Raw genomic sequence first — 16,475 nt, 5'->3', positions numbered from 1 at the left:
GACATGTTTTCTTATAGTATCATTACTGGCATTATGCACAAAGCAACCATGAGCATGTCCTTGTATGGGAATACTAAGGTATAATGGTGCAGTCTGCATGGAAATATATGGGCACAGCCAGTGTGAAAATGTCTTATACTGGCACATATTTTAGGCAAAGCCATCATGAAAATGTGTTGAAGAAATGCTCCTGTGCCCTGTTGGTGACTTGCATCTATTGGATTTTTTCATGAATTACCCTACAAAAACAATTGCAAACTGTTTGGTTTTTTAAAACTAATTTCATTTAAAGAAAGTGTGCTCTAAACACACCCTTTTAATCCATTATTTAAAAAGAATCTAAGTGGGGGGAACATCCCACCCTCCCCGAAGCCCGCTTAAATGAGTTGAGTTCCCTCCCTACGCTCCGGTCGCATATCTGGAAGAAATATTTACGCACCGCCACTTAAAGAAATTCACCAGCCACCACGGTCCACACATATCAAAGATTGTATTCTGTGAAAACATGCTACTTACCTGTAATAGTTATTCAATAGCGTTATTTTCATCAGTAGATCCAAGCGTAGCACTCCAAACCTTTTCATTAACTATATTTCAGCTGAGCATGTCCCACAAAAGGCCTGGACACAGGATGGTTCTCAAGTGTTTATAATTTACAAAAGTTCCCCCATTTCTAGCTGCATGGTCCCCCTGCTCTGTGGCATCTTTCGCTAGCCACGTTCTTTCCAAATGTCCCATCTGGCTACAATGGTCCCCGGCAGCTGTCCTTGTTCATCTGGACAGCATGGCCAAAGTGTCCTTCACCAGACCGTCCAGGGGTTCCTCTACATGGGGGTTGGGACCGCTGAGCTCAGTTTGGAGGCCTTCAACCTGCTGAGTATCTGGCCTAGACATTGCCCCAGGGCCCGGCCTACTCTCCTCCATGCTTTGCCACTTGTATGTTCCTCTACCCTCCATGGCATCCACCCCTTCTGATTGGGGTCTCTTCCCTGACCGAGGATGACCTTTCTCAGGCTTGAATGTTACTCTAGTGCCTCCTCCAAGCTTCCTGTCCCTGCCCCTAGCCACTCTACTGGTTCGTTATTGTATATGCAGCCTTGGCCAATGGAAAAAGAGTCTCCTATATTGGATTTTATTTGGACGACCGGTATGTCACCTGTTCTGTGTCGGCTCGTGTTTGGTAAGTAAAACCTTAAAAATGTCTCTGTGGGATTCACAATTTTCTCCCCAGAATGTGTTGGGGCCCGGGTTGGTCTCATTGGTGTCTGAAAACAGAGTTTGGGGGTTTCACAGTCTGCATACTTGGCATCGGGTTCATAAAGTTTGTAGGACCCCAACATCCACATTGCTAAGGGGTGTGCCCTTCCAGAGGTTGCTGCAAGTTCTTCGTGTCCCACGGAATTCAAGCATGCCACGGAATGGACTCTAGCAGTTGGGAACTTTCAATCTATTACCATTTCTTTTAGAAGGCTTGGCTGTAGTTTAGGGAGGCCGGTTGGGGGTTGGGAAGTTCTCGCTTGATCTGTGTGAACCATGGGATGTGTGTTTATCTTGTGGCAGTCCCCGCTTAATGACTATACTGCAGTGTGATGTCCCAGGGGAGTCCTCGTATACCTCCTCTGATGCCCCATCTTGGAGCATAGCGGGTCCCCCGGGCCCTAAGCTTCTGGTACTGCCAACATGTGTAGCCAAGCAGGAGATATCACAAATCTTGTCCTACTCAACAGAAGAATTTGAAATGGCATTGGTGGTGAATTTGTTTGCATCAATGGTGAGATGGGAAGAATGTTCTTATATTTCCAATTATGTATCTTTAAAAAAAGTTGACTTGAAATTATTTTGCTTTGCATCCTCTGTTGCCCAATTTAATGCCCTTATCTACTGTTAGAACCTTGCAGATCCAACAATGACCATTCACCATTTTTTTTTACAGGAAAGCGCATCTGGCCTATAACTGTTTTTCATTGTTTGTTAATTTTATTGATGTGTGTGCTGCCAGCTTTTTCTTTTGTTATAGCATGATCGTTATTATCAGTCTGTTTGTTTGGAATGGAATTTGAATGCCCACTCTTCTCCTTTGTCTAGCTGTCTTTTCGAAAGGAAGGCTGTTCCATACCTCTCTGGAAGCCCTGCTTTTGTCATCAGAGGAACAAATTCAGGAAAGAGACCGTATCGAAGTCTCTGACTACTTATCAAGTGTGGAACACATCCTGGGAGATATCCGTGGAGTTCGAGCACTTGAAAGTGCAGTTCACCATCACACACTGCAATATAGGGGACTTGTAGATTGTGTGGCAGAGTATCGGTAAGACATACCATTTAGAAAAATCTGAAAATAAACAGTAGACTGTAATGCCACCTTTAAACTGAAGCCGGCCAGATTTTAGAGACTGGCACATTTCATATGAAAATTCTTATAAAGTTAAACTGTAACCATAAAAATTGCACTTTTTTACAGGAGTATTGTTGGGACAGTTTTTCATCATCATACAAACTTTATTCGGCCTTGGGGGCCATCAAAGTACATCCTAATACAGAAACTAGATCAACCAAATCATATTATATCCCAACATACCTGGGGTAAAAGAAATAAAAAGAGGTGAAACAAACAAAAAGGAAGGAAAACCAGCTCCATTCGGAAATGCGCCAAGTCCAACAGGTTAATCTACATTAGACCCCAGTTCTCATCGCCTTAGAGTACGGGTGCACAACATGCGGCCCCCGGGCCAAGTGCGGCCCAGCATGTTGATTTTCCCGGCACGCCAGTATGTAAGACTTTCCTAATGGAGGGCGCCCGCAAGCAGCTACGGCCGTCCTCTGTTTGGAAAGCTTTTTTTTTTATACTTGCTGGGCCGGGAAATGCTGACCCTCTATTGGTGGACTGCATTTACTACGTGGCTCTTAGGAGTCACTTAGTGCATGTGCAACACCAATAGAGGATCCGCACTGTGGCTGGCGGCGTGGACTGTTACTGGAAGACATTTCAGCCTTGCCACGCCAGCTGCAGCGCAACATCCACAGTGATACGTCGGGCGCTCTCCTGTTCTTTTTTGGTTTGTGTGTGTGCTAGAAGTTTGGGGGGTGGGTGATGGAGTATCCAGCATTGCAACAGTGGGTGAGGCGCAAAAAAAGTCCTGCTACTTCACGCCCAAATGCAGTGTGCACAATTCTATACATACGGCCCCATTTAAGCAGCTTCCCCTCCCATCAACTTTTTTATGGTAACATTAGTGGCAGATGGCATTTTACCACCTACACTTGCATACAGATTGCACCAACAGAAGGGACCTCACAGAAAAGGGCGTTGCAAGGAGCATCATCAGTCTTTGATACTTGGAGGCCCCATGGAAGTGACTTTAGAATAGGTCGCCATAAGTAAGCCAAGTGGCAAATAACTTTGTGGTGCAACATACTTAAATTGCATTCTTATTATAAATGCATCAACTCTATAGTCATTAGAATTAGTTTTTTTTTTTTTTATAACAGCATGATAACATAAGCTATGAAGTAAATCACTGCAGATAAGGCACAGTGCGATTACGATTTGCCCAGGATCACACACTTTGGTTAGTAGTGAAACCGAGATGCAGACAGTTTCATTTGTTGATGCCAATGCTATTTAGCTCACTGTCTTTGTGAGGGGGTGCAGGGCATGGGGCACCGTTTTTAGTTGTGGGTTTGTGGCCATGGGGCATAGTGTTTGGTTGGAGGGTGGGGGCCATTGGGAATACTGTTTGGTTCTGGGGTGGGGGGCTTGGGGCATAGTGTTTGGTTGGGGATGGGAGTAAAGGGGCATAGAGTTTGGTTGGGGGGTCGTGGCCATGGGGCAAAGTGTTTGTTTGGGAGGTTGGTGGCCATTGGGCATAGTGTCTGGTTGGAGGGTGGGAGCCATGGGGCATAGCGTTTAGTAGGTGGGTTGGAGGCATGGGGCATAGTGTCTGGTTGGAGGGTGGGGGCCATTGGGCTTAGTGTTTGGTTGGTGTGTGGGGGCCATGAAGCATAGTGTTTGGTAGGCATGCGGGAGGCATCTGACATAATGTTTGGTTGGGGGTATGGGAGTAATGGGCCATAGAGTTTGGTTGGGGGGTGGTGGCCATGGGGCATGGTGTTTGGTTGGAGGGTGGGAGACATGGGGCAAAGTGTCACACTCAAGAGTGAACCCAATCCTAAAGCTAAATTAGGCACAGTTATGAGACGTACCTCCTTTGCCTTTTGTGGAAACCTGACTTAACGAAGGCCATACTTCCAAGAGTATGGCCAACTCAAACAGCAAAGTATAGCAGTCCAAATAGCAGTCCAAAATAACAAGCTTGTGCCTTGCAAATCTAAAGCGGCATAATGCTTGAAATGTTTGAGCGCAGTGTTTTTTCTCCTGAATGATTTGTCTACTTTGTCCATTGTTGCCAATAAATCCTTATGAAAGAAATGAATTATAAAAAATGGAAAATCTGTAGTATAAAATGTAAAATGTACGTTTGAAATACAAATAAAGACCGGCACACCTAAACATGTATTCTTTTTCCATGTGTTTAATAAAAATGGAGGGTTGAAAAATACTCCTGCCACTCCTCAGCCTACCGCTCCCACGTTTATTTTTCGGCCCACTATAGGCAGCATGTAGGTTACATTCAGCCCTCTGGCAAAATCAGTTGTGCACCCCTGCCCTAGAGGGATAAGATTTGCACCAGTTAGGGGTGTGTAGGATGTTGTGAATTTGGATACTTCAGAACGACCATCGGGGCCTTGCTGGGGATACTGGGTCATTTAGATCCCACCCTTGTCGAGACGACCATCCCACCGATATCTTCCCAAAACCCCTTTAGCCACTCTCCAGTTCCAGAAAGCCAGTCTCACAGAGTCATATGGGCTCGAACCATTGTTTCGTATTCTAGAGAATACCACCATAGATTCTCTAGATACAAGAGTACATCCTTTTGCAGTCCGCAGCCAGTGCAAACATTTGTTCAGTAGGGCATCCCTTGGTTCTTTCTTGCTCTCTGCCAATTTTGGTACCCCATGGAGATAGACTATGCAAGGTCCAGACCCACACTCAACATGTCGCTCTGACGTATTCCCCCTGCAATAAGGGTTATGTACTGCGGGGGCTTTCGCACTTAGGCCTTTTGCAGGACATGATGGCTGCCCCACAATTGGGGAGGGTATTGGCTTGGAGTAAGACCCTCTGTGATGCTCTTGGGGCGTAGGTCTGGATTCTGGAGGGGCACTGAGGTGAGGTGGTTTCCTCGGTACCCTACTGTGAGGTGCAACATATTCTTTGGGAGTTACTAGGTTCTTACAGTCCATAGCCATAGTGCGCTCCAGGGGTATGTTTTCAGAGCCCTTGTCCCCATGACAAGAGAGATTCCCCCTCTGCCGTTCCACCACCCCTCCCCTGGTTTTCTGCTAGGACCATAAGCAATTTTCGGATGGCTATCAGCTCAACAAGCAACTGGTCGCATTTGCATCCCTTAGTAGAGCAAGCACCATTGGTTGGCCTGATGGTGGTCGAGTCGGTGCGCCATAGGCGGCCATTGTATCAGTTGGGTTGGGAGCTCTAAGTGGAGTCAAGTGTAAAATGGAACTGGTCCTGGGGCTTATAGAAGGGAGATACTCGCTCCAGGCACTGCTGGAAGAACCCACAGTACCCAAGTTGCCAGAAACGGGCTTGGCAGTGGCGGCATGGTTTGCCTTATCCGCTAAACCCGTGGGATTTAGGGCTCTGGTACACATAAAATGGCCAACGTGGGAGGCCGTGCTTGATGCAGGAGCAAGGGCCGGACCAGTATACCGTTAGGTGGAACCTGGTAGCAACGTACAGCTGATAGGGGTCTGAGGGGGAGAATTCCCCAACGCTGTTGCTAATGACTTCACTAGGCCCTGACATTGGGAATCAAATGGCGAGTGCAGGGTAGACCAGAGAGTCAAATTAAGGGGGGCCAGGTGGCCGGGGATGCCGGGTTGGTTAGTTTCAATTCTGGTGTATCCTTTGCCTTTTTCCGCACCAGTGTCCATACAAAGTGAAGTCCTTTTGATGGCAGGGGGGACAAAGTCTTCGTGAATTTCATCCAGGGCACCTCCGCCAGGGCAGGAGTCAAACTGCCCACCCGGTGTCTCCAGCTAGGTGTCGAACAGGATCGCATAGTGTCATGCATTTGGAGCTATTGGCACTTTTCCTAGGGCAGCATGGCAACCCCTTGCAGGGTGGAAAGCATCTTCCCCCGACAGTTCTGCCTCTCGTCCTGGGTCAGTGGGGTTCCTTGCCAGACACAGTGAGTGCCCCCCATTTACGTTTCACCGCCAGTGTCTTCCGTTTGGTTTTGGGTTTTGAGCTCTTGGTTGGATTGTAAGCTGGATAGGAGGGCGGAGTTGGCTAGGAAAAGTGGGGGAAGTGTGAAGGAAGTGGGGGCTCCATTGTTGGATTGGGTTTTACTGCTTTGCAGTGCTGTTTCCAAATTTACATGCAGCCAGGGCCTTTCTGAAGGAGGAGTCGCCCTCCTCAGTAGGCCACAATGCCCGCCCCCCAACCAATACCTCTTTACTGCTCCTGCTCACCTTGCTTCACAGAGGATGGTGGAGGTTGATGGATGATCTTCAGCTCAGGGAACACCCTGCGATGCCTGAAAACATCCCCGCAGGACGCCAACACCCTGCGCCATTGTCACATAGGAGAAGGGGGCGTGGCCAAAGTTCACATCCGTATGGCGGAGCAATGAAGGAGGAGCGGGACCCAGCATGTTAGGACAGTTTTTGTAAAGTCCACCCAAATGACTCTATACAACTATACCCAGGGCAATACGGAACTCCAATTCTTAGTAAAAGGCTGAACGACCAGATATTATGATAGCAATGACGGAGGAGCCAGGCCTATTGTAGGAGAGGGAGAGAGCTGTACGAAGGTACAAAGAACGTTTAGCATACATATAGTCCAAAAGAAACACTTCTACACTGATGTGTTGTAAAAATAGAGGTTTATTTTATATACACACACAGGCAAAGAGAATTCGCCAGAAAGGTCAATACTATTATAAGTCATTAACCTATATAAAAACCAACACAATGCTTATAGTAAGTAAACCAAATCCAAACCACATTTAGAATGGCAGCATGCTATTCAAGGGGAGTAAAACCACATTAGTAGACTTTTAGAGTGGCTATTCAAGGTAAGCAGATCCTATTGGCAATAAAAAATGTCACGTATTCAGGTTCAGGAATAATATAGTTATACCAACATTACTTTTCAGAATGGCAGTATGCACTTCTAAGAGAAGTAGTAACTCAGTATTACACATTTAAACTGACAGTATGCAATTCAAGGTGATTAAAACCCTATTCGTAGTAACCTCCTGCACCTATTCTATTTTAGGAATATGTCGTTATATCAACATTTCGTTTCAGAATAGTGGAATGCAATTCTAAGATAAACAAGAACTTTGCAGTACTTTTCAGAAGGACAGTCAGCAGTTTCAGTTAAGTAAAACGCAGTGTTAAACTTTTAGAATGGCAGGGTGCAAATCAAGGGGAGTAAAACCCTATTGGTAGTAAACCAGTACACTTATTCTATTTCAGGAATATGTCGGTACACCAACATTACTTTTAAAAAGAGTGCAACACAATTCAAAGGCACGTAAATAACTAACACTTTTCCGAATGGCAGTAAGCAACTCATAAAGGTAAGTAATAGCTTTGTAACACTTGTAACCTATTCTATTTATTTCAGGAATAAAGGTTACAGCACCAACACATAGAAAGTAAGTACTTTCCGAACACATTTGTTATAAGTAAGTAAAAGACTTTAGAGTCGGTAGAAGTCTTCAGGGACTTCGTAGAAGGCTCCCTACATGCGTTCCAGCGTTAGGGCTGGGTGATTCGTATGGGCAAATTCTCAAACGCTGGAATCGCCACCCTAGCGACACAGGAGTGACACAAATACTTTAGGTATGTTTTACCTCAAACCACATAGTACCTCAGCAGTGAAGAAGAGCTTGCAGATGGACACCTTCATGATCCAGCAGCACAGGACCCGGTCTCTGGATTCTTGCTCACGGTGATGAAAGAAAGGACACTGTATGGGCACTTGCAGCAGCAGTAGATGGGCAAGGCTCCCAACAAAGGATTCTTCAGTTCATCTTGCGGCTCTGTGGTTTTGGCATCCTTTTCAAGTACCAGATGAAGGATGGTTGTCGTCTGATCGATTTGCTTCACTGTCTCGGTCCAGCACTCTGGTGAGGGAACTTCAAGGAGTGGAATCTCTCCACCAGAGTTTCATCAATATTCGTTCTTCGGAAGATGATGCACAGCACGCAGGCCTGAGGTCCCAGGGTATAGGCAGTTTGCAACCCAGGAAGGTCACTGTTTGTCATGGGATGGTTCAAAATCCAGGTGGTCTAAAGACCGATTGGTCCCACCAGTCTAGGGGCCAGAGACGTCATTTTTGGGACTCCTCTGTTACATGGAAGAAGGGGTCAGCACAGGTAGCAGTTACACAGCAGGAATCTTTGGTCGCTGGAAGTAGCTACAGCAGTCTCCTCCTTTTCTTCATCAGATTCAGCTCCAGTGGTCGACTTGTCTTCATCTTCCAGATCCAGGCCATTTAACAAGGAACCTAGCTAATCGGCATTCATGATACTTTCAAACTTTGGGGGTGGCTGTTCTTTCAAGAAAAGATAGCCTCCCAGTTACAACTGATTCCAAGCAGGCATGCCAGAAGATAAAGGCTCAGAAGCTTCAGACTCCACCCTCGCTTCCTGCCTTCACAGACACTCTGGAGCTTCAGCGGGCTTCTCAAAGAACTTCTTCCGAAGACAAAAGTCTCCTCCAGCACTCCACATAAGGTGGCGTGTGCTGATCTCACACTGGGGATTGTACCCTTAGGAAGGAACCTTAGGATGGTTCACACAAGGAACCCCAGAGAAAATAAAAAGGGAAGGCCAAGGTGCATCCCAACAACAATGCCGAGAAAGTGCTGTGTGCTGGAATAGTAAAATGTAGATGCCCAAAAAGTTGTACGGAAGTATAATTCCAAAAATAAAGTATGGAGAGTCTGAAAAATGACACCCATAAAAAGAGTAAAAGAAAGGGTGAATGAGGAAAAAGGAGTTGCATCATGATCTGAAAGGATAAGTACTTATGCAAAACCTTTCATATAGCACACAGTGATACGTTACAGGAGGTTGTAGAGGGTGAATTGGGTTAATTGGGCAAATATTGTCTATCTTGCACCTCCAGAATGCCAAGAGGTGACCGGAGCCTCAGCAGAACACCCCGCAAGGAGAGGCAGTCCGGAAGATGACATTTGTTCAGATGGTAGAAAATAGTTATTTAGAGCAAGATGCAAGACATGTTCTGCATGCCAGGATTACAGTGGTGAAAGCTGAAAGCCAGTCATTCTGGGATGCTGCTGAAGGAAGTCAACTGCGTGAAAAATGTTGGCAAGTGGCTCTGGAATAGAGATTTGACCTGGCAGCACAGCTAGGGAACGGCTATACAGGTGCATGTGAAAAGGTGGCTTTAGTTGGAAGGAATGGCCAACCTCAATAACTCTATACCAAAATGTGTCCCTCGAGGTGAAGAGAAAGGATATGGGCAAGACCACATTCACAGAAGATCCAGAGCTGGAACCAAAAAGTGCGATGATTGGAAACGTGTTGAACTAATCATAAACCCTGGCAATTAAACTATCGGTTTTTAGCAGGATATTCAACTGCAGAAATGAAAACACCATATGCTAATCACTCTTTGTCCTACCCCACAAAGTGTAGTCCACCGCAGACTGGTAGCTGGTTATGAATGATTGAAAGCTATTCCATCCATCCTCTTCAGAGTGGCAAAGTCTAACCGGTAACAAGGTTGCTTTGACTAGAGTCCCACACATCATCTCACTGATCCTGCCAAGCAAGGCTGAAACCTATCTGATTTGCTTATTGTCTTGTGCAAAAGGGATGTCACCTAGCAGTATGGCCTGGTTTTCCCTTTTGGGGGAGACAGACACTGTGATGTGATTCATGCGGTGTTCCCCTTTTGTAATGGCATGGTAGGCTGGCAAACGATTGGGAAGGCTCCCTAGCGCAGTTGGAAATGCTTGTGATTCATTACAAACCTTCCATGCATCCCTTAACAGTGCTGAACCAAATGAACCTTCTTGTGCCCAGCGGTGTCTCTGCCCAGAGGAGAAATTAAGCCTCTGGGAGGATCACCAATAAAACAGTCGATCCTTGGGAAAGGACTCGAGAAGAAATTAGCAATGATACATTCCTCCGTGAAACCAAGCTCACTTCTTGGAACAGTTCTGTTCTATTCCATTAGCAAGCAATTTGGTATATAAGGGGAGGTTTAAAAAATGAGGGAATGTGAAATCAGAATAATAGCAAACTTGGAGGGGAGTATGAGGATAAGGCTGTATGCAAGTTGGTGCTCACACGCTGGTCATGTGAGCTACTTTCAGAGGATATGGCTTCAAGGTGGGCTTTGTCAGACATGATGGTATAATAGGATATGAACAAAAAGAACCCGCAACAATGAATAATGCATTCTTTCAGCGGACAGCAAATTGCCCAAGAAAAGCAAGATAATGATTCACAGTTCATGGGAAGAAGGTGCCATATACATGATATGCTATTACGGTATAGAAAAATGAATTTGATTAGCCTCTGTGAAGAATGAAACATGGCTGTACTGGATATAGAGTACCAGAGTAAGACTAAAATGATAGAAGGATATTTAGGACTGGAATACTTCAAGCCGGTTATAGGTGAAAGGATCGACTCAAAAGGATCGAATGACAAAAGGGTTGAATCAAAAGGATTTTTTGGGGGGTGTCACCCCCCCCCCCCTCCAACGTCTGTTTGTGTTAAAAACCACTTTTTTTACCTATACCAAAACCCAAAAAAATATTTATAATTAAAAAAAAAAAAATCGCCCCTTTTGTTTACGCTCCTATTGTGTCGACCCTATTGCATTCGATCATTTTGTAGTCGAAACTTTAACCGGACACCCTTCAATCCTATGTCCTCAGGGTGGATTGTGGGCTCACATTTCAGCTCCCAGAAGAGCAACTCCACTGTCTCTTTAAAAGTGTGTCCCTTGCAAGGACTTGGGCACATCAATTAGATTGTGAACAACACATGAAAGTGCCAGTAAGGAAAGCGGGCAAATGAGCTGCTGACATGGCTCGCCGTTTTGATGAGCGAGGTCTAAGTAACTTTCTCTGCACCTGACATCATTGGTTTCCCAGCGTTGGGGTGTGCTGGTCCAAGGATAGAGCATGTCCCAGACATTAACTGCAGTTGCTGAGAATGGGCAGTGATCTACAGAACAACATGCGCTTGTCGTGGCTGCTAGTGTAGGACAGGGCCCAAGCCATTCCTTTCCTGGAAGGCGCACAGGGCCCCAGAGCAGTCGCCTGAAAGTGGTGGAATCTGCTCGCACAATGCAATCCAATGTAGCATCGGGTTTCACTCCGAGTCCAAGTTCAGATGTGGTCCTTACTGAGGCACCCGAGGGGAGATTGAGGTCCCAGAGCAGGGCCCACATTTGTGGATCAGGCTCTACTTGCCAACATTTCTTTGGCTGCGGACTACCCAGGCTGGGCTGTCATCCATTGTGGGCCTTCATGCATAATGCACTCTACACGGTTGCCAACGGAATCTGATACACTTGAAAGCAAGTACCCCTTTTATAACGGGTTCATTGGAGTGAAACAATACGTGTTGCTGATTGTTACATGGCTGGTATTCAATAGTAGTTTCTTATATAGGTTAGTCTCGTAAGTACAATGAGTCATATGTTATTTTGTGACTTAACAATTCCAGTGAATTCATGTTTGGTACAATGCTGCCACCCAAAGGCCATCCATGCACAGTGAAACCTTTATCTGCCATTTACGCACATGAAGTTTATCTGTAGTATATGTCACATAAAAGTTTCAAATATCCCCATAGTTGCCGGCAAGGTCGAGCACCGAGCAAATGGTACTCGCCCTTCATTAAGAAAAGGTCCCCACCAAAGCGATTGGGCTACATTTTGTGAGTCCTAACCGATGAGGTTGTCTTATTTATGTGAAATGCTTATTTATGTGAAATGAACCCTCTACTCTACCTTACATAATCCAAAATGGGACACATGTAAAGAGGTGTCGGGTTTTCCACTAAACTTTTTTATGGGTGGGAGGAGGCGGGGGTTGGTGGGGGGAGGCGGGGGTTTCTGAAATTGTATATATTTTTACTGTGCTTGTATATAGTTGTGGTGCTGACATTTTGGATAATTGTTTGCTTCATTGTTGTCGATTTTATATTTGAAATGTACATTTCATATGCAAAATGTAAATAAACGTTTACAAAAAATTAAAAAAAAATCTAAGGAGCTAAATATTTCCCAGGAACCGAAATAAATACAGAGTCCAAAAAAGATGGCTAGTTCTGCAAACTGTAAAACATGGTTGCATACAAAGAATGTTCTTGTGGTACTGAAACCTTGTTACCGTAACATCCCTACGTCTTGAACTCTGTTAACACAAAGGAGAAACATTTGAGGAGTGCGGGCTCTGGGACATTGTAGTAATTAATATCAATATTCTTCTGCGGCTCCTCTATAGCCTTTGAGCACTCCCGATCGTGTTGGTCTTAAAGCAACGGCTGAAATTTTAGAAACAACATTTTGAGTTGATAAGGGGCAAGACATTTATAGATTATCCCATTGGACATTGCTCTCTTCATTCCATGGCGGTAGTCCTCAATAATGTTTCTCTTTCAAATTCTCTCATGAGAAAGACCATGATCATTTTTTGTCTATACTTTATTTATTTTTTATTAAATTATGTTCTACATCTCTGCTGAGTTATCACAGTTGTAACGATATGGTAAATCCTTGGCAATAGCAGCGACTATAATATACCAGATTCTAACTTGGGTCACCAGTGTGCTTGTTTCAAAAAGTTTGGAAAACTCACAGAGGTGTTCTGTCTAGCAATTTGGGTCCCATTTCATTAGATAAAGCACCGGAGAGGGTAGAGGAGTGGTATGAGATCCATAGATCTTGATAAGGTGCTCCCACGCGGTCCCAGCACCCCAGAAATTCCTTGGAGAGGCGGATGGGGGCTCGGGGGGGTGTAGTTATGGTTAAGTTGCTGTTTCCATAGGAAGAGCACTTTTTGGGCGGCTTAAAACTTTGCTCCCCCTGGACGAATCCTTACCAAACTTTGCAAAAAATGTATATGGACCACTCTGAATTGTTTTGCAAAGTCTGGATATGTTTGGTCTAGGGGGGCAAAAGTTATAGGGGGTCCCAAAACGTCTTTTTTTTCCCATAGACTGAATGGGGGAAAAACTTTGCACACGGCTACAGTTCAAACCGCTGGACGGATTTTCACGAAATCTGAGGCAGGTACAGGGGCTTGGTCCAGAAAGCATGCTTTTGTAAATTTGGTGACCTTCTGTGCAGTACTTTTCTTTAAAATTATCAAAAAGTAGGTCTGAAAAAATTAATATCTATGTCTGCTTCGTGGTCACACTTCCCTGTTCGATCCACAGACAAGATACCGATTGGCTAAGGGGCTGGTGTCATGACCGCGGACACGCGACGTCTCTGTCCATTGGCTGCTGCGAGACGTGTTCTGCGTCAGATTGTTTGGATGCGCCCGACATCTTGGATCCGCTGAAAGCGGAGCATCAACCAGCGTACATATGCTATATTTATAAAACTCTTTTGCTGTGTCACAGACCGTTGGGAAAGGTTCAGACAGTAAGACATGGGTGATCAATGCATTTGTTCTGGGGTCGGTCTTCATGATGTACTTTCCATGGACAGCTTGTACGCACAGAAAATGAGGGGTGTAATAACGATAGCACTTCAGTCCATGCAGTGGACAGGAAACTTCTAACTTTTGAAAGCACACGCGTAGTGGTAGCCAACATTGAAATTGACAACATGCCAGTGGTTGTGGGGTGTGCGTGCAATCTTGGGTGCATGGCCAAAGGCCATGCACCCAAGAACAAAGTTATAACTACTAGACGTGGAAGCCACTGCACACGCATCCCATGTAAGATCTATGGACATACAGCTAGGAATGAAGCCTCTGGCCAGAAGCACTGAAGGATACCACACCTATAGAAAACCCCCACTACCACACATCACTGAGGTGGTTGTGGGGAGACTCTGTAGTCTTGGGTGCATGGCGGAAAGCCATGCACCCAATAACACACTTACCTTCTTCATGATGTATTTTCTATGTCCTCCTTGTACGCACAGAAAAGGAGGGGTCCAATAAGGGCCATATTTCAGACCATGCAGTGCACAGGGAACTTGTAACAGTTGTAAGGATACGTGTGGTGTTAGGGAACATTGAAATTGACACCATGCCGTAATTGCAATACTTTTTGGGTGGCACATGCTACGGCGGTTGTGGCCAGGGCCTAGAGTCTTGGATGCATGGCCGTCGGCCGAAGGCCTTACTTCCAAAACTCTAGGCCCTGGCCACCAACACTTCAGCATGTCACACCCATGGATACCCCCTTACTAATGCGTATTAATTGCCTGGTTGTGGGGAGTGTGTGTACTCTTGGGGGCAAGGCTGAAGGCCATGCCCCCAACAATAAAGCTATAACCTCTTCACTTATAAACCCACATGGGTTTCATGTAGTGCGGTGGTTGTGGACAAGATGTGTACTTTTGGGTGCATGGTTGCAGGCTATATGCCATACACCCAAGCATGCACCCAACAGGAAACTTGTAAGAACTGGAGTTATAAGACACTTCACAACCATATATTGAAATGTATGGCCATACACCTAACATTTTAGGCCCTGCACACAAACAGTGCAGCATTTCAGAGCTACAGAGACACCCCTAGTATTCAACATCAGTGAGGTGGCTGTGGGGAAAGTCTGCAGTCATGAGTGCATGGCCGCAGACCATGCACCCAACAGCACAGTTATATCTAGTGTACTTACAAAGCACAATGGGTACGATATGGTGTGGTAGTGCATCACTCTGGCAGCTGTGGGGAGGGGCTGCAATCATGGGTGCATGGCTGAAGGCCATGCCCACAAAAGTACATTTGTTCGTAGTGTACTTATATGCCACAATGGATGTCATATGGTGTGGTAGTATTGGCCAGAATGCAGAGTATTTGAACACTATTTGAACAAAGTAATCAGCAGTGCAGTTGTAAGTAACTATGCATTTTAAATACTGTATACCCATACATTCATAATGCTATGGCCTCATACTCCCCTCTGTAGCCTGTGGCTACAAACTACTGCACCATATAACAGCTATTGGTACACTTGTACTATGCAACATCATTAAGATGGTTGTAGGGAGGGTGCAGCGTTTTGGGAGACTGGCCAAAGGCCAGGCCCCCAAAACCAAGTTTGTACATAGTAAAATGACAAGGCACAATGGTTCTGATATGCTGTGGTGTTTCTAGCCAGGACCCAGACTCTTGACTGCATGCCCAAAGGCCATGCACCCAAGACTGAAGTGATAAGCATTGGAGTTACAAGTGAATATGGGTGTGGTGTAATGCGCTAGTTGTGTGGACACCCTAGTGCCTTGTCTGCATGGCTGCAGACGATGGTCCGAAAAGTAAATTTATAAGTAGCTAATTTACAAGGACCATGGTTTTGATATGAAGTGATGGTTGTGGCTAGGACCTATTCTCCTTGTACCTTGGTCGTAAGGCGTAGATGGTAGGTTACACACCGAAGATGCAAGGGCCAGCCTACAGGCACTGCAGCATATTAGTACCACAGATTAGATGTGTAGATTGGCATGTGTAGAAAATGACTGCCAATATACTTACTCCTTACTTTGTTCAGAATCTACATACAATTTTTAAATGGTTCTCGCATTTGGCGAAAGTATCCCTTTTTCTATTTCTGTGATAAAAGAAACAGGTATGTTAGTCTTTGCATTTTTAGAAAATTTACTACATTGCTTAATAGACAGTTTACCTTTTTATTTTTTTTATTTTTTTACCCTCATATTTAGTTTACAAACCAGTGTACTGTGCATTGCGCTCAGTTTCTGTGTTTGCTTTTCTAATCTTTGGGTCTGGGGAAAAAAATCCTTCATTTACTATGGTACTAACTACTTCCTTGTTTCCTTTGAGTGTTTCCTTCATCTTTCTGATCAATGTTATGTTTGTTGCCTTCCTGCCGATTTTTACCACCAGTTAGATACCTGTAGGCATATTCTAACTGTGCATGTGTTCCTACAGCTTTGTGATATTCATTAATTTGTGTTGTTGTTATATCCCGTTTCCTTCATCTTTCCCATTAATGTTATGTTGGTTGCCTTTCTGCCAATTTTTAACAGTTAGATACCTGTAGGCGTATTCTACCTGTGCATTTGTTCCCAACGATCTGTGATATTCATTTATTTGTGTCATTCTTACATCCTCTTGGGTAGTTAGATACCTGTTGGCATATTCTAACTGTTTGTAGTCTTTCACATAATTTTTTAAAAATAAATCTTGAAGT

At 44.9% G+C, this 16,475-nt stretch overlaps 1 protein-coding gene across 5 annotated transcripts in view; it reads left to right on the top strand.

The window, feature by feature from the left end:
• The window catches only part of MGME1 (mitochondrial genome maintenance exonuclease 1), a 318,759-nt gene that overhangs the window by 139,933 nt on the left and 162,351 nt on the right, over nt 1–16,475 (top strand). For all 5 annotated transcript variants that reach the window (XM_069607543.1, XM_069607545.1, XM_069607544.1 and 2 more), the window contains one exon: nt 2,086–2,305. In XM_069607543.1, coding sequence (XP_069463644.1) covers nt 2,086–2,305 — 220 coding nt within the window. The remainder of the gene's footprint in view (nt 1–2,085; nt 2,306–16,475) is intronic.

The sequence above is a fragment of the Ambystoma mexicanum genome, chromosome 4q (genome assembly GCF_040938575.1).
Source record: "Ambystoma mexicanum isolate Mex_15411 chromosome 4q, UKY_AmexF1_1, whole genome shotgun sequence".
NCBI lineage: Eukaryota > Metazoa > Chordata > Amphibia > Caudata > Ambystomatidae > Ambystoma > Ambystoma mexicanum.
This window is presented reverse-complemented; position numbering and strand designations above follow the sequence as displayed.